Source organism: Thalassophryne amazonica, chromosome 9, assembly GCF_902500255.1.
Source record: "Thalassophryne amazonica chromosome 9, fThaAma1.1, whole genome shotgun sequence".
Classification (NCBI taxonomy): domain Eukaryota; kingdom Metazoa; phylum Chordata; class Actinopteri; order Batrachoidiformes; family Batrachoididae; genus Thalassophryne; species Thalassophryne amazonica.
In genome coordinates, this window is record NC_047111.1 from 815756 (window position 1) to 842906 (window position 27151).

Genomic DNA, 27151 nt, shown 5'->3' on the forward strand with positions numbered 1-27151 from the left:
ATTACAATGACATTAAAAGCTACAGTTTTTTTTGGGGGGGGGGGGGGGGGCTTTATCATTTCTGTGAATTTTCCTGAATCATTTCAGCTGACTGAATAAAACTGTCTTATACTGTAGTTAAGTACTTGTAACATTACAATGACTGACCTTGAACGATGATGTGTACAGAAGCCACGGTGTGCAGGGTTGGAAGCGAGGAAACGGTCACCTCACACACATACTCTCCTGTCGTTTCATAGCTGGCATCCTGGATGAGCAACATGTTCCCCTGTCCCATCTGCTTCCCATCCTACAAAAAAATAAATCCGCACAAAGACAGAAGAATAGGTCACGTTCGTGCTGATTTCCTCTGCCATGTCACTTGTAACATTACAGTCAATGCGCCATTACTTCCTGTGTATAATCACATGAGCAAATATTACCATGTTAGTGCTAAATGTTTTGGGAAACCAATGCTGGCATTTCCAAAGTAACAAGAGACGTTAAAAAGGGGATCAAATCAATCAATTTGGCATCCAGAAAGTCCGTTTTATATGACTTTATTTCTTCTTTGTTGTTTGCAGCATTTGCCCCTAGACAATGTAAAAACTAGGGTTTTTCTTTTAAATGAAAACATTTTAAAATAACAAGGTGGGTGGCACAGTGGATTAGCGGTTAGCACTGTTGCGTCACAGCAAAAAGGTCATGGGATTGCTTCCCGCCTGGTCCTTTCTCAATGGAGGCTCCATGTTCTCCCTTGTTTGTGTGGCTTCACTCTGGCTGCTCCGCCTCCTCCCACATCCAGAGACATGCAGGTTGGGTGAACTGGTGACTTTAAATTGACTGCAGGTGAGAGTATGAATGTTTGCCTGTCAACAGGTGACCCTGCGATGCACCGGCATCCTGTCCAAGCTCTACCCCCCCACACACTCACAGGGACAGCTGGGACAGGCTCCAGCTCTCCCGCAATCTTTTCATCAGGCATGGAAGCAGTGGCGGTACAGAGACACCAACACACCATCAGGAGTACCTGGGATTCAGAACATGACTGCTGAAACTTATCTTGATATTGGATCTTGATATCACAGATCCAAAGTGAATGTAGCCAAGACATTTTGCTAAATCAAGGAAAAAGAACAATGGCATCACTGCACTGAAATTAATCACAGACCTTTTGGGTTGGACGGGCAAAACCCAGAACTTCAAAGTGGGAAAAACCAGCAATGTGCTTTCTACAAATTCCAATCTCCTCCAACTTTTTTTTAACACTTTGTTTATTAATTTTTTTTTCATAATAATAGAAGCAAGTTCCACAGCCAATTGAACTGTGAGTTAAGTTTCATGTTGGTACATAAGTGAAATATTTAGTGGGTTCAGTGGGTCTTCAGCCACTGTCTTTGTTTGCCAAATTAAAAGTACCTGCTCACAGCAGCTGTGCGTGCATGCGTGTAATTTATGTATGTCTATATGTATGTATGTGTGTTGCTAACTACTTTCTGGACTCACACCATTCCAGCAGGGGGTAGTAAGTCATCTTTATATTAAAAGCATGAGTGTGGTGATGTCGTTTTAAGTTCAATGTAAGTACATAATATAATTGTACAATTGTTATATATGCATGGATGACACAAAGTGAAAACACTTATTTCCATTGTGGTCTGTTTAAAAATCAAATTACAAAATAGAAGTAAAAATAAAATAATTATAGTGTGTATATGATAACAAGACCCTAAACAATTTAGACATACATTAAGACAGTAAATTAACATTCAAAAATGACATGACATGAAGCAACTCGAAGCAGGCCCAGTGTGAAAGGGGCTACACATCGTGTTGGGGATTAGATCGCACCACGTACCATGACATTTATGCATGAAAGATTTTTTGAACATTTCAGCACATCAAGTGGAATAGAGCGAGAAGTGAACAGAGCGAGTGGTGACGTCAGCGGATCGCATCAGAGCACAGCTTGTCTGAACATTATAACAAGAAGTTAAATCTGTTGTAAACATACTTTAACAGCTGCAGTCCTGTGTGATTCAGGAAGTGATTACAGCCATTTTCAACAGCCAGTTTGCAGAGAAAATGATTAATCCGACATGTCACAATCCGGTGGAAGAGCTAGTTTCGGCTGTATTCCCTCTGCTATTGTACCAAACGTCTGTGGTGAAACGAGATGAGTGTGCATGCGTGGAGGAGGGAGGGACAGAGGGGGGTGTTGAGCCTGGTGACACAAGCAGGAAGAACTAGACATAAAGGCATCTGATTGGTTTTTTTGAGAGCGGACCGCGGGGTTTATATTGGTCGGAGTTTTATTGATCCTGCAGCTGCTACAGACGTCTGATTTTTTTGTTCCTTTTTCTGAATACATAACGTATTGATGACTGTTAGGATAGATGGACCATTTCACCCAACATAACAAAATGTGTTTCTGAACAGTTACCTACCCTAGCTTTCACTTTTTCATAATAATGGAAGCAATTTCCACAGCCAGTTGCAACTGCCACCCCATACGCAATCACCCCCAACAACCCAATGAAAGTTAAACAAGTGACAAAATGAACTCAGGGGTTGGTGACCCCTGAGATACAGATTTGAACAAAAGCTCTTAATGGTCTGTATTTGTGATTGACTGATGATTAAGTCACAAATCAAGGGTCACCAACCCTGTTCCCGAAGAACCCCTGCCCTGCAAGTTTTCCATGTCAACCTACTCAAGTCACACCTGTTTTGTTTTTTTTTTAAAGTGGTGTCTTCCAGCTGTTGATTGGCTGAGCACACCTGATAGAGTTAATTGTGTGGGAGTGGAACAGGGAGCGTTAGAAAACATGCAGGGCAGGTGCCCTCCAGGAACAAGGTTGGTGACCCCTGCTGTAGGGGTTGGTAAGGTTATACCTTACTTGTGTGAAGCACCTTGAGGCAGCTTTGTTGTGATTTAGCAGTGTATAAATGAAATAAATCAATCAATTTCAATCAATTTTTTTATATAGCGCCAAATCACAACAAACAGTTGCCCCAAGGCGCTTTATATTGTAAGGCAAGGCCATACAATAATTATGTAAAACCCCAACGGTCAAAACGACCCCCTGTGAGCAAGCACTTGGCTACAGTGGGAAGGAAAAACTCCCTTTTAACAGGAAGAAACCTCCAGCAGAACCAGGCTCAGGGAGGGGCAGTCTTCTGCTGGGACTGGTTGGGGCTGAGGGAGAGAACCAGGAAAAAGACATGCTGTGGAGGGGAGCAGAGATCGATCACTAATGATTAAATGCAGAGTGGTGCATACAGAGCAAAAAGAGAAAGAAACAGTGCATCATGGGAACCCCCCAGCAGTCTAAGTCTATAGCAGCATAACTAAGGGATGGTTCAGGGTCACCTGATCCAGCCCTAACTATAAGCTTTAGCAAAAAGGAAAGTTTTAAGCCTAATCTTAAAAGTAGAGAGGGTGTCTGTCTCCCTGATCTGAATTGGGAGCTGGTTCCACAGGAGAGGAGCCTGAAAGCTGAAGGCTCTGCCTCCCATTCTACTCTTACAAACCCTAGGAACTACAAGTAAGCCTGCAGTCTGAGAGCGAAGCGCTCTATTGGGGTGATATGGTACTACGAGGTCCCTAAGATAAGATGGGACCTGATTATTCAAAACCTTATAAGTAAGAAGAAGAATTTTAAATTCTATTCTAGAATTAACAGGAAGCCAATGAAGAGAGGCCAATATGGGTGAGATATGCTCTCTCCTTCTAGTCCCCGTCAGTACTCTAGCAGTAGCATTTTGAATTAACTGAAGGCTTTTTAGGGAACTTTTAGGACAACCTGATAATAATGAATTACAATAGTCCAGCCTAGAGGAAATAAATGCATGAATTAGTTTTTCAGCATCACTCTGAGACAAGACCTTTCTGATTTTAGAGATATTGCGTAAATGCAAAAAAGCAGTCCTACATATTTGTTTAATATGCGCTTTGAATGACATATCCTGATCAAAAATGACTCCAAGATTTCTCACAGTATTACTAGAGGTCAGGGTAATGCCATCCAGAGTAAGGATCTGGTTAAGATTTGTGGGGCCAAGTACAATAACTTCAGTTTTATCTGAGTTTAAAAGCAGGAAATTAGAGGTCATCCATGTCTTTATGTCTGTAAGACAATCCTGCAGTTTAGCTAATTGGTGTGTGTCCTCTCGCTTCATGGATAGATAAAGCTGGGTATCATCTGCGTAACAATGAAAATTTAAGCAATACCGTCTAATAATACTGCCTAAGGGAAGCATGTATAAAGTGAATAAAATTGGTCCTAGCACAGAACCTTGTGGAACTCCATAATTAACTTTAGTCTGTGAAGAAGATTCCCCATTTACATGAACAAATTGTAATCTATTAGACAAATATGATTCAAACCACTGCAGCGCAGTGCCTTTAATACCTATGGCATGCTCTAATCTCTGTAATAAAATTTTATGGTCAACAGTATCAAAAGCAGCACTGAGGTCTAACAGAACAAGCACAGAGATGAGTCCACTGTCCAAGGCCATAAGAAGATCATTTGTAACCTTCACTAATGCTGTTTCTGTACTATGATGAATTCTAAAACCTGACTGAAACTCTTCAAATAGACCATTCCTCTGCAGATGATCAGTTAGCTGTTTTACAACTACCCTTTCAAGAATTTTTGAGAGAAAAGGAAGGTTGGAGATTGGCCTATAATTAACTAAGATAGCTGGGTCAAGTGATGGCTTTTTAAGTAATGGTTTAATTACTGCCACCTTAAAAGCCTGTGGTACATAGCCAACTAACAAAGATAGATTGATCATATTTAAGATCGAAGCATTAAATAATGGTAGGGCTTCCTTGAGCAGCCTGGTAGGAATGGGGTCTAATAAACATGTTGATGGTTTGGATGAAGTAACTAATGAAAATAACTCAGACAGAACAATCGGAGAGAAAGAGTCTAACCAAATACCGGCATCACTGAAAGCAGCCAAAGATAACGATACGTCTTTGGGATGGTTATGAGTAATTTTTTCTCTAATAGTTAAAATTTTGTTAGCAAAGAAAGTCATGAAGTCATTACTAGTTAAAGTTAATGGAATACTCAGCTCAATAGAGCTCTGACTCTTTGTCAGCCTGGCTACAGTGCTGAAAAGAAACCTGGGGTTGTTCTTATTTTCTTCAATTAGTGATGAGTAGAAAGATGTCCTAGCTTTACGGAGGGCTTTTTTATAGAGCAACAGACTCTTTTTCCAGGCTAAGTCAAGATCTTCTAAATTAGTGAGACGCCATTTCCTCTCCAACTTACGGGTTATCTGCTTTAAGCTACGAGTTTGTGAGTTATACCACGGAGTCAGGCACTTCTGATTTAAAGCTCTCTTTTTTAGAGGAGCTACAGCATCCAAAGTTGTCTTCAATGAGGATGTAAAACTATTGACGAGATACTCTATCTCACTTACAGAGTTTAGGTAGCTACTCTGCACTGTGTTGGTATATGGCATTGGAGAACATAAAGAAGGAATCATATCCTTAAACCTAGTTACAGTGCTTTCTGAAAGACTTCTAGTGTAATGAAACTTATTCCCCACTGCTGGGTAGTCCATCAGAGTAAATGTAAATGTTATTAAAAAATGATCAGACAGAAGGGAGTTTTCAGGGAATACTGTTAAGTCTTCTATTTCCATACCATAAGTCAGAACAAGATCTAAGATATGATTAAAGTGGTGGGTGGACTCATTTACTTTTTGAGCAAAGCCAATAGAGTCTAATAATAGATTAAATGCAGTGTTGAGGCTGTCATTCTCAGCATCTGTGTGGATGTTAAAATCGCCCACTATAATTATCTTATCTGAGCTAAGCACTAAGTCAGACAAAAGGTCTGAAAATTCACAGAGAAACTCACAGTAACGACCAGGTGGACGATAGATAATAACAAATAAAACTGGTTTTTGGGACTTCCAATTTGGATGGACAAGACTAAGAGACAAGCTTTCAAATGAATTAAAGCTCTGTCTGGGTTTTTGATTAATTAATAAGCTGGAATGGAAGATTGCTGCTAATCCTCCGCCCCGGCCCGTGCTACGAGCATTCTGACAGTTAGTGTGACTCGGGGGTGTTGACTCATTTAAACTAACATATTCATCCTGCTGTAACCAGGTTTCTGTAAGGCAGAATAAATCAATATGTTGATCAATTATTATATCATTTACCAACAGGGACTTAGAAGAGAGAGACCTAATGTTTAATAGACCACATTTAACTGTTTTAGTCTGTGGTGCAGTTGAAGGTGCTATATTATTTTTTCTTTTTGAATTTTTATGCTTAAATAGATTTTTGCTGGTTATTGGTGGTCTGGGAGCAGGCACCGTCTCTACAGAATTTTCATCTTGCTTCTTCATCTCCTTCTGCAGCCAAAGACCAGCAGCAGCCAAACTGTGGATGATGTTTTGCAAGGTGGTCTTGGCCTGATCTGACAACATCTTAAATGGATGCTGTTGATTTATGACCCCCCACTATATAGGGGGGGAGGAGTGGGAGGTTGGGCCAAACCCATGCCTAAACGTGGCCATACGTGTCCCACTGTGGCACTACGTGGCGTTACATGATGCAATATGGCGCTACGGGGCTCATATGTGGCTGTATGAGTCATTCGAGGCTCAAATGACAGGTCAGTCGTGGCTCATTAGAGGCTCATACCGAGCACATGTGAGGTACATAGAGGCACATGCATGACAGTTTCATATGCAACTCAAATAATCACTGAAATTTCTGACAAACCCATGTGTGGCTCATTATTCAGGGCTTTATTATTTGGTCTGACCGGGGCTTTTTAACAGTACCTACCTTGTACCAGACAGTGGAGGTTTTCAGTGAGGACGGAGCATTGCAGGTGGCAGTCAGACTCTCCCCTTTGAACATGAGCTCTGATTCTTTTGGGACAACTACAGCAGGGTCCAGGTCTGAATGCAAAATATCAAAAGGACACAGAAAGCACAGTGTGACTGAGCAGAACCTACTGGGTGTGAGGTTTCCAGCTAGCTCCTGGATCCTCTGCTACTCATAGAGTCTGTGCAGTTTTGTCATTGGGATTCTCTTTCAGTGAGTGGCAAAGAAGCAGTTAATTGAATATTTTGACTGATTCTGGAGTCATCCCATGATGCTCTATGAGAAATCAAAAGTATTTGAGAAATTTCACAGGTCACCCTCTCAGCTGTACTTCTGCAAATAAATCATTAGATATTTGATTATTATGAGACAACTGTCTCTGATCATATCTGGAGTACAGTACATCATCAAGGGATGAAAGCAATATATATATATACGAGGTCTGTCAATAAAGTAACGGTCCTTTTTATTTTTCTCAAAAACTATATGGATTTCATTCATATGTTTTCACGTCAAACATGCTTGAACCCTCGTGCGCATGCGTGAGTTTTTCCACGCCTGTCGGTGACGTCATTCGCCTGTGAGCACGCCTTGGGAAGGAGTGGTCCCGCCCCCTCGTCGGATTTTCATTGTCTGGAAATGGCGGAATGAAAAGGACTTTTTTTTTACATCAGAATTTTTTCAGAAGCTGTTAGAGACTGGCACCTGGAAACCATTCGAAAAATTTATCTGGCTTTCGGTGAAAATTTTACGGGCTTCACAAAGAATAAGGACTGTTATTATAGCTTTAAGGACGGCTTTAAGGATGCTCGGTGCGCTGCGCTCCGAGCTGCGAGGACGTGGCACAAGCCACCGGACCATTTCTAAACGGATGCTCTGTGGATACGAGACCGTCGTGTGCTCTTTCTCTGGTTATCACAAGAGCTGGACATCAGCCATTTTCCAGCAGATTTCACTTTTAACAAGAGATTTTGTCATGGAAAGCCGCGCGGAGGCGTCGCGCGTAAAGACCGATTCGCTTTGGAAGCGAGACAAAGGAACACCTCCGTTTCGGCGTGTCAGAGGAAAAAATTCTGATGATTATTTATTAGAAAGTGGAAGAAACACAAGATGACTGTCAGTCTCCCTCGGTCTGGGATTCCATGCAAGATCTCACTTTGTGGGGTAAGGATAATTCTGAGAAAGCTCAGAACTACACAGGAGGACCTGGTCAATGACCTGAAGAAGCTGGGCCCACAGTCACAAAGATTACATTAGTAACACATGATGCTGTCATGGTTTAAAATCCTGCAGGGCAGCAAGGTCCCCCTGCTCAAGCCAGCACATGTCCAAGCCCATTTGAAGTTCACCAGTGACCATCTGGATGATCCAGAGGAGGCATGGGAGAAGGTCATGTGGTCAGATGAGACCAGAATAGAGCTATTTGGAGTCAACTCCACTTACCATGTTTAGAGGATGAGAACAACCCCAAGAAAACCATCCCAACCGTGAAGCATTGGGGTGGAAACATCATACTCTGGGGGTGCTCTTCTGCAAAGGGGACAGGACGACTGCACCGTATTGAAGGGAGGATGGATGGGGTCATGTATTGCGAGATGTTGGCAAACAACCTCCTTCCCTCAGTAAGAGCATTGAAGATGGGTCATGGCTGGGTCTTCCAGCATGACAATGACCCCAAACACACAGCCAGGGCAACTAAGGAGGGGGTCCGTAAGAAGCATTTCAAGGTCCTGGAGTGGCCTGGCCCGTCTCCAGACCTGAACTCAATAGAAAATCTTTGGAGGGAACTGAAACTCCAAACCTGAAAGATCTAGAGAAGATCTGTATGGAGGAGTGGACCAAAATCCCTGCTGCAGTGTGTGAAAACCTGGTGAAAAACTACATGAAACGTCTGACCTCTGTAATTGCAAACAAAGGCTACTGTACCAAATATTAACATTGATTTTCACAGGTGTTCAAATACTTATTTGCAGCAGTAACATACAAATAAATTATTAAAAAAATCATACATTGTGATTTCTGGATTTTTTTTTTTAGATTATGTCTCTCACAGTGGACATGCACCTAAGATGAAAATTTCAGACCCCTCCATGATTTCTAAGTGGGAGAACTTGCAAAATCGCAGGGTGTTCAAATACTTATTTTCCTCACTGTATATATACGAGGTCTGTTAGAAAAGTATCCGACCTTTTTATTTTTTCAAAAACCTGATGGATTTGAATCACGTGTGCTTGCATGAGCCAACCTTGAACCTTCATGCGCATGCGTGATTTTTTTCACGCCTGTCGGTTGCGTCATTTGCTTGTAAGCAGTCTTTGTGTGAGGATGGGTGGAGTCTCTCGTCGTTTTTTCTTTGCAAGGAAATGGCGGAACGACTGGAGCAGCGCAACTGCATCAAATTTTGCCACAAACTGGGCAATAGCCAGGGGGAAACCATTTCGGTGACGATCCTCTGGGCATCACACAGATGAAGGAGCGGTACAACCAGTTTAAAGACATCCGCACAACGGTGGAGGGTGCGCAGTGCTCCGATCGGCATCCGCACGCTGAAACGACCGGATCATTTCCAAAGTGAACACTGTGGTGATGTGGGACCATCGTGTGATTATCCGAGAAATTGTGGAAGAGGTATATATATATATATATATATATATATATATATATATATATATATATATATATATATATAATCTGACTGAATTTTTTTTACAGCCAAATCACAAGCTGTTCACCATCTACCTTTTGATAGAAACCCTTTTGTGATGGTGTCCTCTGATTTAAGGAAAAAAAAATAATAAAAAGGGGTTGGAGACAGCAAAGAAAACAACAGTTTTGTACATTTTGTTTATTTAATAATAATAATAATAATAATAATGACATGGATTTCTATAGCACCTTTCATGACACCCAAAGTCGCTTCACAAGAGTGGGAGGAGGTCGGTGATGTACTTGGGTGCCAGTGAGTGGAGTGATTTGTAGGTGTGGAGGAGGATTTTATAGCAGATGCGTTCTTTGACTGGGAGCCAGTGGAGTTTCTTGAGGATGGGAGTGATGTGCTGCGAGGGATTGGTGTGAGTTAGCACCCTGGCTGTTATGTGGGCCGCTGAAGAGGAGGTACTGCTGGCCCACCACCACCAGAGGGCGCCCTGCTTGGAGTGCGGGCTCCAAGCACGAGAGGGTGCCAGACCCAGAAGAAGTGACAGCTGTCACTCATCGCACCAGCTGTCACTCATCATCATCACCATAAAGGCCGGACTGCAACTCCACCTCCTTGCCGAGAAATCGACTACCATTGGAAAGGTAATTTCTCTGCTGACAGACACTTTGTGTGTATAACCTGAACTTCTGTTGCAGCCGTTTTCCTGGAGTGTTTCCTTGTCTGAGGGATTGGCGTTTGGTGTGACAGCGACGGCTTCGCCTCACATCCCAACCCAGATAAGTGGTTAAACCAGGAGCTGCACGAGTGTGTGTGATTGGAGGTGGAGGTGCTCCCTCCTAACTGTGTTTGGACTGTGGATTACTGAGTGTGCGGACTCACACTCATACATCTTATCTCTGCTTTCTGCCAGCAGTACCAGGGTCGACAGCTGAAGACAGAGGCCACCTGGGGACTCGGGACTTGGCGGCTCTGGTGTTCTTCAGACCGTTGGTGGTGGAAGCCGTGTGGGACGCGGCTTCTCTCTCGTCGGGGGTCTTCTATCTTCGAGCCTGCCCACACGTCACCTGGTGTTAATTGACTGTGCAAATTCTGTGAATTTAGTTGTGTATTATCGCAACATTAAATTGTTACTTTTTGGCTTACTCATTGTCCGTTAATTTGCGCCCCCTGTTGTGGGTCCGTGCTACGACACCTTCACAACAGGATTTCTCGGCCAATCGTCATGGACTCCGAGGGGCGTCAACCCGAGTTTGAACGGCCAATGGAAGAGCCAGGAGCGCAGGCGTCAGCGGGAGGCGTGTTGAGTGAGCTGCAGCAAATCTTAACCGCCTTCACGGCTCGGCTGGATTTAGTGGCCGAGCAGAATGTTCTCCTTAACCGGAGGGTGGAGGCTCTCACCGCCAGGGTGGAAACGCGCGATTAGGGCGCTGCTGCAGCCACTCCTCTGGCTGGTCCTGGGCCTGTAACAGACGTTCCACTGGTCATTCAACGACCCCCCCCCATCGTCCCCTGAAGCATACATAAGCCCTCCGGAACCGTATGGAGGCTGTGTTGAGACGTGCGCAGATTTCCTCATGCAGTGTTCGCTCGTCTTTTCACAGCGTCCTGTCATGTACAAGTCAGACGCCAGCCGGGTGGCTTATGTTATTAGTCTGCTTCGAGGAGAGGCACGCGCCTGGGCTACGGCGCTTTGGGAGCAGAATTCACGGCTCCTAACGTCTTATGCTGAGTTTATACGGGAGTTCAAACAAGTTTTTGACCATCCCAACAGAGGCGAGACCGCTTCAAGTGTGCTGCTGTCAATGATACAGGGGCGCCGCAGCGCAGCCGAGTATGCAGTCGACTTCCGCATCGCGGCAGCGAGGTCCGGCTGGAATAACGTTGCGCTCCGCGCCGCCTTCGTAAATGGACTGTCTCTGGTCCTAAAGGAGCACCTGCTGGCTAAGGAGGAACCGCGGGATTTTGACGGGCTTGTCGATTTGGTTATACGCTTAGACAACCGTTTGAATGAGCATCGTCGGGAGCAGGCCGGGGGGCGTGACCCGGCACGAGCCGTCCCTCCCCCTTCCGGTTCCGAAAGGGTGACGTCGTCCCCACGCTTCACTGCCAGATCTCCGTGTGGCTACAGCTCCCCCTGCTGAGGAGGCTATGGACACGAGCAGGGCCAAAATAAAAACAAACGTCAGACAAAGGAGGCTGGCCCGCGGGGAATGTTTTGTCTGCGGCTCTTGTGAGCATATGCAGAAGGACTGCCCCAAAACGGTCAAACTACAACGCCCGTCCTTACAAACTGGGCTAAGGGTGGTTCATAACATGCACGCGGGGAAACCCCGCAAATCTGCACGAATCCCAGTAACGATCCTTTGTGGGGATTTAACCCTTCACGCCCCAGCACTGGTAGACATGGGGTCGGAAGGGAATCTGCTGGATAGCAGATGGGCAAAGGAAGTAGGGATCCCCCTGGTGGCTCTGCCGGCACCATTGCAGGTGCGAGCACTAGATGGCACCCTGCTTCCATTAATCACACATCAGACACAGCCAGTGACTTTGGTTGTGTCTGGAAATCACAGGGAGGAGATAGTGTTCCATGTAACACCTTCTACCTCCCGAGTGATTTTGGGATTTCCATGGATGGTGAAGCACAATCCCCGGATAGATTGGCCGTCCGGGGTTGTGACGCAGTGGAGCGAAACCTGCCACCGGGAGTGTTTAGGATCCTCGGTTCCTCCCGGCACAACGGCTAATGAGGAGGTTAAAGTCCCCCCCAATCTATCGGCGGTGCCAAAGGAGTACCATGATCTGGCTGACGTTTTCAGCAAAGATCTGGCGCTCACTCTTCCCCCGCACCGACCGTACGATTGTGCCATCGATTTGGTCCCGGGCGCTGAGTACCCGTCCAGTAGGTTGTACAACCTCTCACGTCCGGAACGCGAATCAATGGAGAAATACATCCGGGACTCTTTAGCTGCCGGGCTGATCCGGAACTCCACCTCCCCGATGGGTGCTGGTTTCTTTTTTGTGGGTAAAAAGGATGGCGGACTCCGTCCATGCATTGATTACAGAGGGCTGAACGAAATCACGGTTCGCAACCGATACCCGTTACCTCTGTTGGATTCAGTGTTCACGCCCCTGCATGGAGCCCAAATTTTCACGAAATTGGATCTTAGAAACGCGTACCACCTGGTTCGGATCCGGAAGGGAGACGAATGGAAGACGGCATTCAACACCCCGTTAGGTCACTTTGAGTACCTGGTCATGCCGTTCGGCCTCACTAACGCCCCCGCGACGTTCCAAGCTTTGGTAAATGACGTCTTGCGGGACTTCCTGCATCGGTTCGTCTTCGTATATCTGGACGATATACTCATCTTTTCCCTGGACCCTGAGACCCATGTCCAGCATGTACGTCAGGTCCTACAGCGGTTGTTGGAGAACCGGCTGTTTGTGAAGGGCGAGAAGTGCGAGTTCCACTGCACTTCTTTGTCCTTCCTGGGGTTCATCATCTCCTCCAACTCCGTCGCCCCTGATCCGGCCAAGGTTGCGGCGGTGAGAGATTGGCCCCAACCAACAAGCCGCAGGAAACTACACCAGTTCCTCGGCTTTGCAAATTTCTACAGGAGGTTCATTAAAGGTTACAGTCAGGTAGTTAGCCCCCTGACTGCCCTGACCTCCACCAAGGTCCCCTTCGCCTAGTCGGATCGGTGCGAAGCCGCGTTCCAGGAGTTGAAACGTCGGTTCTCGACTGCACCAGTTCTGGTGCAGCCTGATCCTGATCGCCAGTACATAGTGGAAGTGGACGCCTCTGACTCAGGGATAGGAGCCGTGCTGTCCCAGAGCGTGGAGGCTGATAAGGTTCTCCATCCTTGTGCCTATTTTTCCCGCAGGTTGACCCCCGCTGAACGGAACTATGACGTCGGCAATCGGGGCCTCCTCGCGGTGAAGGAGGCTCTTGAAGAGTGGAGACACCTGCTGGAGGGGGCATCGTTGCCCTTCACGGTTTTCACGGACCATCGGAACCTGGAGTACATCCGGACCGCCAAGCGGCTGAACCCCAGGCAAGCCCGCTGGTCTCTGTTCTTCGGGTGCTTTGACTTCCGGATCACATACCGCCCCGGGACGAAGAACCAAAAATCAGATGCATTGTCCCGGGTGCACGAAGAAGAAGCCAAAGCGGGGCTGTCGAACCCCACCGAGACCATCATCCCCGAGTCCACTGTCGTGGCCACCCTCACCTGGGACATGGAGAAGACCGTCCGGGAGGCCCTGGCAAGGAGCGCGGACCCGGGGACCGGCCCCAAGAACAGATTGTACGTCCCACCAGAGGCAAGAGCTGCCGTATTGGACTTCTGTCACGGGTCCAAGCTGTCCTGTCATCCCGGAGTGCGTAGGACCGTGGCAGTAGTCCAGCAGCGTTTCTGGTGGGCGTCCCTGGAAACCGACGTCCGGGACTACGTCCAGGCCTGTACCATCTGCGCCAGGGGCAAGGCAGACCATCGGAGGACTTCGGGACTCCTCCAACCCCTGCCGGTGCCTCATCGCCCCGGTCTCACATCGGCCTGGACTTCATCCCGCCGTCCCAGGGCAACACCGTAATTCTCACGATAGTGGACCGGTTCTCCAAGGCGGCCCACTTCGTGGCCCTCCCGAAGCTCCCGACGGCCCAGGAGACGGCAGACCTCCTGGTCCACCACGTCATGCGGCTGCATGGGATACCATCGGACATCGTTTCAGATCATGGTCCCCAGTTCTCTTCGCAGGTGTGGAAGAGTTTCTGTAAGGAGCTGGGGGCCACCGTGAGTCTCTCGTCCGGGTACCACCCCCAGACAAACAGCCAGGCAGAGCGGGCCAACCAGGAGCTGGAGCAGGCCCTTCGATGCGTCACCTCCGCGCACCCGGCGGCCTGGAGTCACCATCTGGCCTGGATCGAGTATGCCCATAACAGCCAAGTTTCGTCTGCTACCGGCCTCTCCCCTTTTGAGGCATGTTTGGGGTACCAGCCCCCATTGTTCCCGCTGGTGGAGGGAGAGGTCGTGTGCCCTCAGTCCAGGCCCACCTCAGGAGGTGCCGCCGGGTGTGGCGGACCGCCCGCTCTGCCCTGTTGAAGGCCCGGGCGAGGGCCAAGACCCATGCGGACCGCCGGCGTTCCCCGGCCCCCACATACCACCCCGGGCAGGAGGTGTGGCTTTCAACAAAGGACATCCCTCTTTGTGTGGACTCCCCTAAATTGAAGGACAGACACATTGGACCATTTACAATCCTAAAAATCATCAACCCGGCTGAAGCTGGGTTGTTGGAGCTTCACTGCGGATCCACCCTGTATTCCACGTGTCCCGTATCAAGCCACACCACACCTCGCCCCTCTGTGCACCTGGACCTATGCCGCCTCCTGCCCGGCTCATCGACGGGGAGCCTGCTTGGACAATCCGCAGGCTCCTGGACGTCCGTCGTAAGGGCCGGGGGTTCCAATATCTGGTGGACTGGGAGGGGTATGGACCTGAAGAACGCTCCTGGGTGAAGAGGAGCTTCATCCTGGACCCGGCCCTCCTGGCCGATTTCTACAAACGACACCCGGACAAGCCAGGTCGGGCGCCAGGAGGCGCCCGTTGAGGGGGGGGGTCCTGTTATGTGGGCCGTTGAAGAGGAGGTACTGCTGGCCCACCACCACCAGAGGGCGCCCTGCTTGGAGTGCGGGCTCCAAGCACGAGAGGGCGCCAGACCCAGAAGAAGTGACAGCTGTCACTCATCGCACCAGCTGTCACTCATCATCATCACCATAAAGGCCAGACTGCAACTCCACCTCCTCGCTGAGAAATCGACTACCATTGGAAAGGTAATTTCTCTGCTGACAGACACTTTGTGTGTATAACCTGAACTTCTGTTGCAGCCGTTTTCCTGGAGTGTTTCCTTGTCTGAGGGATTGGCGTTTGGTGTGACAGCGACGGCTTCGCCTCACATCCCAACCCAGATAAGTGGTTAAACCAGGAGCTGCACGAGTGTGTGTGATTGGAGGTGGAGGTGCTCCCTCCTAACTGTGTTTGGACTGTGGATTACTGAGTGTGCGGACTCACACTCATACATCTTATCTCTGCTTTCTGCCAGCAGTACCAGGGTCGACAGCCGAAGACAGAGGCCACCTGGGGACTTGGGACTTGGCGGCTCCGGTGTTCTTCAGACCGTTGGTGGTGGAAGCCGTGTGGGACGCGGCTTCTCTCTCGTCGGGGGTCTTCTATCTTCGAGCCTGCCCACACCTCACCTGGTGTTAACTGACTGTGCAAATTCTGTGAATTTAGTTGTGTATTATCACAACATTAAATTGTTACTTTTTGGCTTACTCATTGTCCGTTAATTTGCGCTCCCTGTTGTGGGTCCGTGCTACGACACCTTCACAACACTGGCAGCTGAGTTCTGGACATACTGCAATCTGTCTAGGCCCTTGTTGGGCAGCCCAGACAGGACACCATTGCAGTAGTCCAGGCGGGAGGTGATGAAGATGTGGATAAATGTTTCGGTGAGTGACAGCTGGAGTCTTGAAACGTTACGCAGGTGGAAGAAGGCAGATTTGGTGATGCTCTTGATATGGGAGGAAAAAAGAGAGAAAAAAATCCAGAAAAGAAATCCAATGATGGGAAAACTTATAGTTTTGTAGTTTCTGAACACCTGCAGGTCATTTGGATGACAAACCAGAAGGGAAACAAATTTTAAGTACATAAAATATTTATATAAACTACTGGAAAATATGTTGGGCTTGCGAAATTTGTGCTAAATATAGTAATCGGGGCAAGCTAAGACTTAAGATAGCATGATTTCTAAAACCTTCCATACCTTTGAACCAATACATATGGATTTTATTGTAGGGGGAATTAAATATACGAGTGGAGCACCGCGCAGCAGCGCGAGGCTCACTCTGTGGTAGACGAAGGCACAAACCGGAAATGGAACAAAAAATCTCTGCAATGGGGAAAAAGACACAAACTGTTGTTGTAAAAAGCCGTAAAAAAAGCCACAAACCGATGGTGGACAAACACAGACATTATAAAGAGGGTGGTGGTTGCTGAAGCACAAGAAATGCAGCCACCCTCTTGGAGCGGTCATCCTCGTGATTCTATCACAAGGCACAGTGAAGGTTTGATTATACAATCCTATTTTCTTTTTTAATCTTTCTTAAATAATATGTGTGAAATACCAAGTGTTCCAATACTTTTGGAGGGCACTGTATCCTAAGCTTATGATGAGTGTAAAATGAGTGTGGTATTATTACTATTTTGTTTAAGAATGTTTAATTTTCACTGTTGCTGCACTTTCAAGTCAAGTTGTCTTTATTAGCCCCTCAGGGGGTAATAAAGACGATGCTCGCATCTCGCATGTCCTGGGGAATGTGTCCCTGTTCCCAACAGAGGCAGAAAAGATTGTGCAGGTGTAGATGCAGGTTAGGTGTACTGGAAACTTTATAACTGTTCATTGCCAAAGAGGTCACGATCTCAAAGGGACTAATATGGTTTATATATATATATACACACACACTGAGGGTATTTTAGCATTGCGTCATATTTTTAATTTTAGACAAACATCAAAGTTTTTTTTCTAATCTTAAGCTTAAAAAATCTATTTGTAAGGACTTCTCTGTGTAAACTAGCTGGAGCTCTCTGATGCTCCTCTGACACATATTTTGTTGAATCCGTCTTTTGGGCTGAATGCTTTGTTTCTATTGGCCATGCAAAGATATGTCATAGTGCGCCTCTGTGAAAGTTGGACTGGGTTGATCTTTGACTGCGGTGAGCTTAACATGAAGCGGTGTCATACGCTCAGCTGGGCAGTGATGGTTTTTGTGGCTTTCCTCTGCAATGTGCCATTTGTCCTGCAGTTTGTGAAAATAATGTGTTTTAGAGCACCCATTAGTGGCAGCGAGCCTTCTGTGCAAAAGCACTATACGTCATTATCGGGGTGGGGTGGTGGGGTCATGAAAGTCATTGCATACCTGAAATGTCAACTTATTGTCTTACTGGCACATTTTCTGGGGTTGTGGTTTGAGGAAAATAGGGTACTGACAGGTTCAGGTTCGGGTGCAAGGTTGGAGAATCAGTGTTGGTCAGCACAAAATCCACTGAACTGAATGACTGCATTCTGTGTGTGTGTGTATGTGGGACAGGTGTACGACTTGTTATTCCTCACAGTGCACAGTCAGCTGCATTTGTCCTTTGACCTCGTTGGTGCCATCTGTGTCCACAGGGTGACACTGGTAAACGCCGCTGTCTTGTCGTGTGACTGCTGTCAGGATCAGCAGGTCATCTCTGCTGTCCAAGTCCACATCTGGCTCCTAAAGACAAAGAAATCATCAACTAATGCAAACGTATCGATGGATTGATGGCTAGGGATACTGGGAAATTAACTTTTCACTTGTTCTGCCTCATATAAACAACTGTGCTGAAGTTTGGGGAAACATACAGAATAATCTACAACAAATACATACACTGCAAAAAAGAGCCAAGAGGATTGCATATAATGCTGAACACCAGGAACAACCAACCAGAGATGTTCACAAGTCATTATTTGCAAGTCTAAGTCTCAAGTCTTTCAAGTGTAAAATCCTCATCACACATAGCAGGAATGTGCAGGAATCAGGCAGAATCAGCCAAAATGGAGAAAAACAAACAAACCTGGAGGCACCAGACAGTCGGACAGCCGTGTAGGACTGCAGGACCACCACGTGGAAATGTAGGCAGATCCAGTCCAGACTGAGTCATGCAGACCTGCACAACTGCAGCCCAGACTTTGTCAGACAAAAAGTATGGGGACACAGACTGCTGTCAAACTGCACCAGAAACATAAATAAAGCTCCCAGACTGGTGGACAGATGCCCCAAGTGCTGTCACTCACTCACTCACCCACTCATACACTGATTTGCTCATCCACTCTCACCCATGCATACACTGACCTCTGAGCAGGACAGTGGCAGCAGGATGGACATGCATCTTCCACACATGACGCACTGTCAGCACCGTGCTCACGGACACAGCACGGCACGGCGATGTGTTGAGCACACGGAGTGCACAGGACAGCTGTGCTCTGCGCTGAGCGGTTGGATCACCAGTGCACCGACCTGCAGGACAGCACCTGACAGGGGATATTTTTATGTTGTGATGGGCAGGGAATTTTTGAGCTTGTGTCGTCAGCAAATGGAGTGCACATGACAGCTGTGCTCCATGCTGACTGGTTGGACCACCAGCGCACGGCATGCTGCGGGATAGCACCTGACATAGGATATTTTTATCATGATGAATGGAGCATTTTTGAGTCTGTGTCATCAGTGCACATGACAGCTGTGCTCCATGCTGGCTGGCTGGCTCGTCAGCGCACTATGCACTGCAGGACGGCACCTGACATGGGATATTTTTATGCTGTGATGGACGGATAATTTTTGAGCCAGTGTCGTCAGCACACAGCGCAGCTGGGAAGAGTGGGGCTTCCCTGGCCATTGTCCACTTTGTGCTGTGAAATGCATCTGAGGCTGTACCAGAGGTGAGTTCACATGTATATTTATGGTGTCATGGGCTGGTGAAACAGTTCCACCATCATTCCTCCCACAGAGTTAGATGGTAAATATGTCATAATCTGGGTATTGCGGGGGAGATATCCTGTTCAGCTATGTAGCAGGCACTGTGCCAAGCTGCTCACATGCACAATGACGCATGGACTCGCAGTGATAGATAGTGCTTTTGGTTTGATTGCGCAATGTCACTCGCCAGTAAGATGGCAGGCTGCACTCGCCTAAAACACCTAGGTGCCTAAAATACCTAGGCGGACTCAAAAAAACAGTTTTTGAGTCCACCTGCTGTAGGGAGGTCCGTAATGTGCAGTGCGCTGCACATGATGGATGCGCACAACATACATGTTGCATATCAACATGGGTGTCCCACCTGGACTTCTCCAGGAGTGTTTTGCACATGTGCAAAACATTCAAAGCATCCACACAAATGGGCCCACTAATGTAGACTGCTCTGAGACTGCTATCCAACATTTTCAGACTGCACCTTGGACATGGGCCAATCTGTCATTCTGGCACCATTCGCCTCATTCGTGCTATGCGTGATGGAGGTCTAAGTTTGAAGTCTTTCAGTTTGAGTCCAAGTCAAGTCTCATGTCTCTGACCACCTGGGTCCGGTTTCATAACGCAGTCTAATCTTATTCAGTCAACTAAACTCACTTAGTCAATTAACTTTTGACGTTAGTCGTTGCACAAAGCTCTTAGTCGGCTAAAGTTTCGCGTTAGCCAAGTTTTTAGCCTGGTACAGAGGAGGCTAATCTTATTTTAGTCAACAAGTTAGTTTTGTTGACTAAGTGGTCTGTAAGGTAAAGGTGAAATGATGTCAACGTCCATTGGATTCTATGACATGTGACATATGTGTTGTGTGGGCCGCTGAAGAGGAGGTACTGCTGGCCCACCACCACCAGATGGCGCCCTGCTTGGAGTGCGGGCTCCAAGCACGAGAGGGCGTCGGAGCCGCTGGAGGTGACAGCTGTCATCTATCAACACCAGCTGTCACCCATCACCACCACTACAAAGACCGGACTGCAAATCCACCTCTTCGCCGAGAAATCAGCTACCATTCAGGTAATTTCTCTGCTGACTCAAAACATTGAGTATTATCTGAACTTCTTTGCAGCCGTTTTCCTGGTGTGTCCTTATCTGTGGATTGGCGTTTGGTGTGATCAGCGACAGGCTTCGCCTCACACCCCAAACCAGATAAGTGGTGAAACAGGAGCTGCACAAGTGAGTGATTGGAGGTGGAGGTGCTCCCTCCTAACTAACACTGACTGTGGGATTACTGAGTGTGCGAACTCACACTCATCAGGACTGTCTCTGTTTTCTGCCAGCAGTACCGGGTCTGACTGCTGAAGACAGCAGCCACCTGGGGCGCGGGGCTTGGCGGCTCCGGTGTTCTTCAGCTCCGTTGGTGGTGAAGGCTGTGTGGGGATCCGGCTCTTCTCTCGCCAGGCGTCTTCTATCGTCGAGCCTGCCCACACGTCACCTGGTGTATGATTGACAGTCCACCATATTGTTATTGTCTGTACGTCGTTGTGCGATTCACAACATTAAATTGTTACTTTTGGCTTATCCATTGTCCGTTCATTAACGCCCCCTGTTGTGGGTCCGTGTCACAACACTTTCACAGGATTTCTCGGCCAGCGTCATGGATCCCGAGGGGCGTCAACCATCGCTTGAACAGCCAATGGAAGAGCGAGGTGCACAGGTGCCAGCAGGAGGCGTGTTGGGTGAGCTGCAGCACATCTTAACCGCCTTTACCGTTCGGTTGGACTTAGTTACCGAGCAGAGCAGTGTTCTCAATCGTAGGATGGAGGCTCTCACCGCCCAGGTGGAAGCGCGTGCTCAGGGCGCTGCTGCAGCACCTCCTCCTGCTGACCGTGTGCCAGAAACAGACATTCCGCTGGTCATTCAATGAACTCCCCCACCTTCCCCTGAAGCATACATAAGCCCTCCGGAGCCGTACGGAGGCTGTGTGGAGACGTGCGCGGACTTCTTGATGCAGTGCTCACTTGTCTCTTCACAGCGTCCCGTCATGTATGCAGCAGACGCCAGCCGGGTGGTTTATGTGATCAATTTGCTTCGAGGAGAGGCACACGCCTGGGCTACGGCGCTTTGGGAGCAGAATTCACGGCTCCTAACGGTTTATACTGAGTTTGTGAGGGAGTTCCGACAGGTGTTCGACCACCCTCATAGAGGCGAGACCGCTTCAAGTGTGCTGCTGTCGATACGGCAGGGGCGTCGGAGCGCAGCGAAGTATGCTGTCGACTTCCGCATTGCGGCAGCGCGAGCCGGCTGGAATGCTGTTGCGCTCCGCGCCGCCTTTGTAAACGGACTGTCTCTGGTCCTTAAGGAGCACCTGGTGGCGAAGGACAAGCCGCGGGATTTAGACGGGCTTATCGACCTGGTTATACGGTTAGACAACCGATTAACGGAACACCAACGGGAGCGAGACGAGGGGCGTGGCCAGGCACAAGCCGTCCCTCTTCCTCCCGGGTCCGAAAGGAAGCCGACTTCCCCACGCTCCACTGCCAGGGCTCTCCACGTGACAACAGCTCCCCCTGCTGACGTTGCTATGGAAACGAGCAGGGCCAAAAAACGATCAGATCAGAGACAAAGGAGGCTGATCCGTGGAGAGTGTTTTCTCTGCAGCTCTACCGAGCACAAACAGAGAGAATGCCCCAAACGGTCAAAACAGCAGCACTCGTCCTTAGAGACTGGGCTAAGGGTGGGTCACAACACCCACGTGGGGAAACCCCGATGATCTGCACGAATCCCAGTCATGATCCTGAGTGGGGATCTAACCCTTCATGCCCCAGCACTGGTGGACACGGGGTCGGAGGGGAATCTGCTGGATAGCAGATGGGCAAAGGAGGTTGGGCTCCCTCTAGTGGCCTTACCGTCACCATTGTCGGTGTGGGCGCTAGATGGCACCCTTCTTCCACTGATCACACACCAGACACAGCCAGTGACATTGGTGGTGTCTGGGAATCACAGGGAGGAGATTGTGTTTTATGTAACACCTTCTACCTCCCGAGTAATTTTGGGTTTTCCATGGGTACTAAAACACAATCCCCGGATTGATTGGCCGTCTGGGGCTGTGGTTCAGTGGAGCGAAATCTGCCACCGGGAGTGTTTAGGATCCTCGGTTCCACCCGGTGTGACAGCTAAGGAGGAGGTTTTAGTCCCCCCCAATCTGGCGGCGGTGCCAGCCGAGTACCATGACCTTGCTAACGTCTTCAGCAAGGATCTGGCACTCACGCTGACCCCGCACCGTCCGTACGATTGTGCCATTGATTTGATACCGGGCGCTGAGTACCCGTCCAGCAGGCTGTACAACCTCTCACGTCCGGAACGCGAATCAATGGAGACCTACATCCGGGACTCGTTAGCTGCCGGGTTGATCCAGAACTCCACCTCCCCGATGGGTGCTGGTTTCTTTTTTGTGGGCAAGAAGGACGGCGGACTCCGTCCATGCATTGATTACAGAGGGCTGAATGAGATCACGGTTCGCAACCGATACCCGTTACCTCTGTTGGATTCAGTGTTCACGCCCCTGCATGTAGCCCCAATTTTCACGAAATTGGATATTAGGAATGCTTATCACCTGGTTCGGATCCGGGAGGGAGACGAGTGGAAAGACGGCATTTAACACCCCGTTAGGTCACTTTGAGTACCTGGTCCTGCCGTTCGGCCTCACCAATGCGCCCGCGAGGTTCCAAGCGTTGGTTAATGACGTCTTGCGGGACTTCCTGCAATCGGTTTGTCTTCGTATATCTAGACGATATACTCATCTTTTCTCCGGATCCTGAGACGCATGTCAAGCATGTACGTCAGGTCCTACAGCGGTTGTTGGAGAACCGGCTGTTTGTGAAGGGCGAGAAGTGTGAGTTCCACCGCACTTCTTTGTCTTTCCTGGGGTTCATAATCTCCTCCAACTCCGTTGCCCCTGATCCGGCCAATGTTGCGGCGGTGACAGATTGGCCCCAACCAATGAACCGTAGGAAACTACAACAGTTCCTCGGTTTTGCAAATTTCTACCGGAGGTTCATCAAGGACTACAGTCAGGTAGTTAGCCCCCTGACAGCCCTGACCTCCACAAAAGTCCCCTTCACCTGGTCGGATCGGTGCAAAGCCGCATTTAGGGAGTTGAAACACCGGTTCTCGACTGCACCAGTTCTGGTGCAGCCCGATCCCAAGCGCCAGTTCGTAGTTGAAGTGGACGCCTCTGACTCAGGGATAGGAGCCGTGCTATCCCAGAGCGGGGAGTCCGACAAGGTTCTCCTTCCATGTGCCTACTTTTCCCGCAGGTTGACCCCAGCTGAACGGAACTATGACGTCGGCAATCGGGAACTTCTTGCGGTGAAGGAGGCTCTTGAGGAGTGGAGACACCTGTTGGAGGGAGCATCGGTACCATTTACGGTTTTCACGGACCATCGGAACCTGGAGTACATCCGGACCGCGAAGCGTCTGAACCCCAGGCAAGCCCGCTGGTCACTGTTCTTCAGGCGCTTTGACTTCCAGATTACGTACCGCCCCGGGGCCAAGAACCAACGGTCGGATGCACTGTCCCGAGTGCATGAAGAGGAAGCCAAGGCCGAGCTGTCAGACCCCCCAGAGACCATCATCCCCGAGTCCACTGACACGGAACCCGGACCCGGGGACCGGCCCGAAGAACAAGATGTACATCTGGCCTGGATCGAGTACGCCCACAACAGCCAAGTGTCGTCTGCCACTGGCCTCTCCCCGTTCGAGGCGTGTTTGGGGTACCAGCCCCCATTGTTCCCGCTTGTGGAGGGTGAGGTCGGTGTGCCCTCGGTCCAGGCCCACCTCAGGAGGTGCCGCCGGGTGTGGCGGACCGCCGTTTTGCCCTGTTTGAAGGCCCGGACGAGGGCCAAGGCCCATGCAGACCGCCGGCGTTCCCCGGCCCCCGCATACCAGCCCGGGCAGGAGGTATGGTTGTCGACGAAGGACATCCCACTTCAAGTAGAATCACAGAAACTGAAAGACAGATATATCGGACCCTTTCCCATCACCAAAGTCCTCAGCCCGGCCGCAGTGAAGCTATGGCTGCCAGCTTCACTGCGGATCCATCCTGTTTTTCACGTTTCTCATATCAAACCATACCACACCTCACCGCTCTGCACCCCTGGACCTGCACCACCTCCTGCCCGGATCATCGACGGGGAGCCGGCGTGGACCGTGCGTCGGCTTCTGGACGTCCGTCGCAAGGGTCGGGGCTTCCAGTATCTGGTGGACTGGGAGGGGTATGGTCCAGAGGAACGCTCCTGGGTGAAAAGGAGCTTCATCCTGGACCCGGCCCTCCTGGCCGACTTCTACGCCCGGCACCCGGATAAAGGGGGGGGGTCCTGTTGTGTGGGCCGCTGAAGAGGAAGTACTGCTGGCCCACCACCACCAGATGGCGCCCTGCTTGGAGTGCGGGCTCCAAGCACGAGAGGGCGTCGGAGCCGCTGGAGGTGAAAGCTGTCATCTATCAACACCAGCTGTCACCCATCACCACCACTACAAAGACCGGACTGCAACTCCACCTCCTCGCCGAGAAATCAGCTACCATTCAGGTAATTTTCTCTGCTGACTCAAAACATTGAGTATTAATCTGAACTTCTTTGCAGCCGTTTTCCTGGTGTGTCCTTATATGTGGGATTGGCGTTTGGTGTGATCAGCGACGGCTTCACCTCACACCCCAAACCAGATAAGTGGTGAAACAGGAGCTGCACGAGTGTGTGATTGGAGGTGGAGGTGCTCCCTCCTAACTAAACACTGACTGTGGGATTACTGAGTGTGCGAACTCACACTCATCAGGACTGTCTCTGTTTTCTGCCAGCAGTACCGGGTCTGACTGCTGAAGACAGCAGCCACCTGGGGCGCGGGGCTTGGCGGCTCCGGTGTTCTTCAGCTCCGTTGGTGGTGAAGGCTGTGTGGGGATCCGGCTCTTCTCCGCCCGGCGGTCTTCTATCGTCAAGCCTGCCCACACGTCACCTGGTGTATGATTGACAGTCCACCATATTGTTATTGTCTGTACGTCGTTGTGCGATTCACAACATTAAATTGTTACTTTTGGCTTATCCATTGTCCGTTCATTAACGCCCCCTGTTGTGGGTCCGTGTCACGACACTTTCACAACAATATGTTAATATTGTATAACATGACAACTAAGCATGACACATGGTGCAAACTATTCCTTTTTAAAACCCTATTAACTCAACCAATAATTTGCATCATGTTTTACAATAATTGGAGCAACTTTAACTTGACTCGTGTACAAACTGAATCTGACCTTTGTCACCATTCTTGTTGTTTTTACCCATAACTCTATAACATTCAGTCATAGATAGTCCAAACTATACCTTTTTGGAATACCGTATTTTCCGGACTATAAGTCGCACCAGCCACTATATCCATTATAAAGAAAAATAAACCATAAATAAGTCGCACTGGACTGAGTCACATGGACATACAGGTATGTTAACATGAAAAGTTCAGATGATAATATTGTGACGGCTACCGTTTTCGGATGCATATTTCACCAGTCGCAACTTGTAATCTGCAGAGTATGATTTTCTTTTGGGTGGCATTTTTTCGGGCCTTCTCCGTTGTCTTGTTAAGTTATCAGTAATGTTGAAATTTTTATTTTTCTATGGTAGTCAGAAGTCGCAGGAACAGTCACACAAGCCTTGAGCGCCCTCTCGTGAGCTGCATTTTACCTGTGGATATGTTTGTATTTTGTGGACCACACTGCGAGCTGAACCATAACCCGCACCATCGCTGAACGGTTCTTTTCTGACACATTACCCGCTGTGGACCATAGTACACACCAGGTGTCAGCTGCCGATGTTCGTGCTGCACCTACCTGCGCAGCTCATGACCTCCCCGTGGTGTCGACGCCAGCTCCTTCCAAGTGCAGACGCTAATCCTCCGCCGTCGCTCACCCAGTTCTCCCATGCAGCTCTCAGTGTCAACTTAAACACTCTGCTCACACTGATATTGAAGAGTTGAAGCTGTTTTGTTAGTCCTCCCGGAATAACAGCAAGCACCGTGTTCGTCTGCTTCACACGCTGTTTCACAATCATTGTCTGGGTGAGGTGAGGAATATGCATCCAATGTTCTGTTCTCTGACTGGTTATCGTGACCAGCGTGACCTATAGGGCGGCCACCATACTACAGTGCCCATGATGCATTGCATTTCCGTTTCTGGTGGCCATATTAAAATGTAGAGCGACTCTCACGTAAAATTGTTTTATTACGGTAAATTAATTGAGAATCTACCGGTATATTTTTCATTTATAAGTCGCTTGTTGGGAAAGTGTAGTGACACGGACCCACAACAGGGGGCGTATATGAACGGACAATGGATAAGCCAAAATATATCAATTTAATGTTGCGAAATGTGCACAACGGAATACAGACAAATGCAGTTTGAGAATGATAGTCAATTACACGAAAAGTGACGTGTGGGCAGGCTCGAGGATAGAAGACGTCCGTCCAGAGAAGAGCTGGGTCCCACACGGCTTCCACCGCCAACGGATCTGAAGAACACCGGAGCCGCCAAGTCCTGAGTCTCCAGGTGGACACCGTCTCCAGCTGTCAGACCTGGTACTGCTGGCAGGAAGCAGAGACAGTTAATGGTGTGTGTGTGAATATACCCCCAGTAAATCCTCACACACAGATACAGTTCCTCCGGGAGGAAGCACCTCCACCTCCGAAGTAGGAAACACAATAGCAGCTCCTGTTAAACCACTTATCTGGTTGGAGTGAGAGGCGAGGACGTCGGTTCTCTCACTTGACCGCCAACCCAGCTGAAAGTGCACCACAGGACAATGGCTGCAAACAGATCAGACGTAAGTCACAGTTCAAGTACTGCAGAGAATATTACCTAAGCGGCAGATGATATCTCGGCAGTGAGGTGGAGTTGCTGCCCGGCTTTTATGGTGATGTGGTGATGATGAGTGACAGCTGGTGCTGTTAATGAGTGACAGCTGTCACTCCCGGTTGCTCCGGCGCCCTCTCGTGCCTGAAGCCCGCACTTCAGGCAGGGCGCCCTCTGGTGGTGGGCCAGCAGTACCTCCTCTTCAGCGGCCCACACAACAGG

At 48.8% G+C, this 27151-nt stretch overlaps 1 protein-coding gene across 1 annotated transcript in view; it reads right to left on the reverse strand.

Annotated features, from left to right (window-relative positions):
• The window catches only part of mcama (melanoma cell adhesion molecule a), a 183755-nt gene that overhangs the window by 77997 nt on the left and 78607 nt on the right, over nt 1-27151 (reverse strand). Inside the window, exons 8-10 of the mRNA XM_034178051.1 lie at nt 17670-17814; nt 6803-6918; nt 148-289 (exon numbers count right to left, since the gene is read on the reverse strand). Coding sequence (XP_034033942.1) covers nt 148-289; nt 6803-6918; nt 17670-17814 — 403 coding nt within the window. The remainder of the gene's footprint in view (nt 1-147; nt 290-6802; nt 6919-17669; nt 17815-27151) is intronic.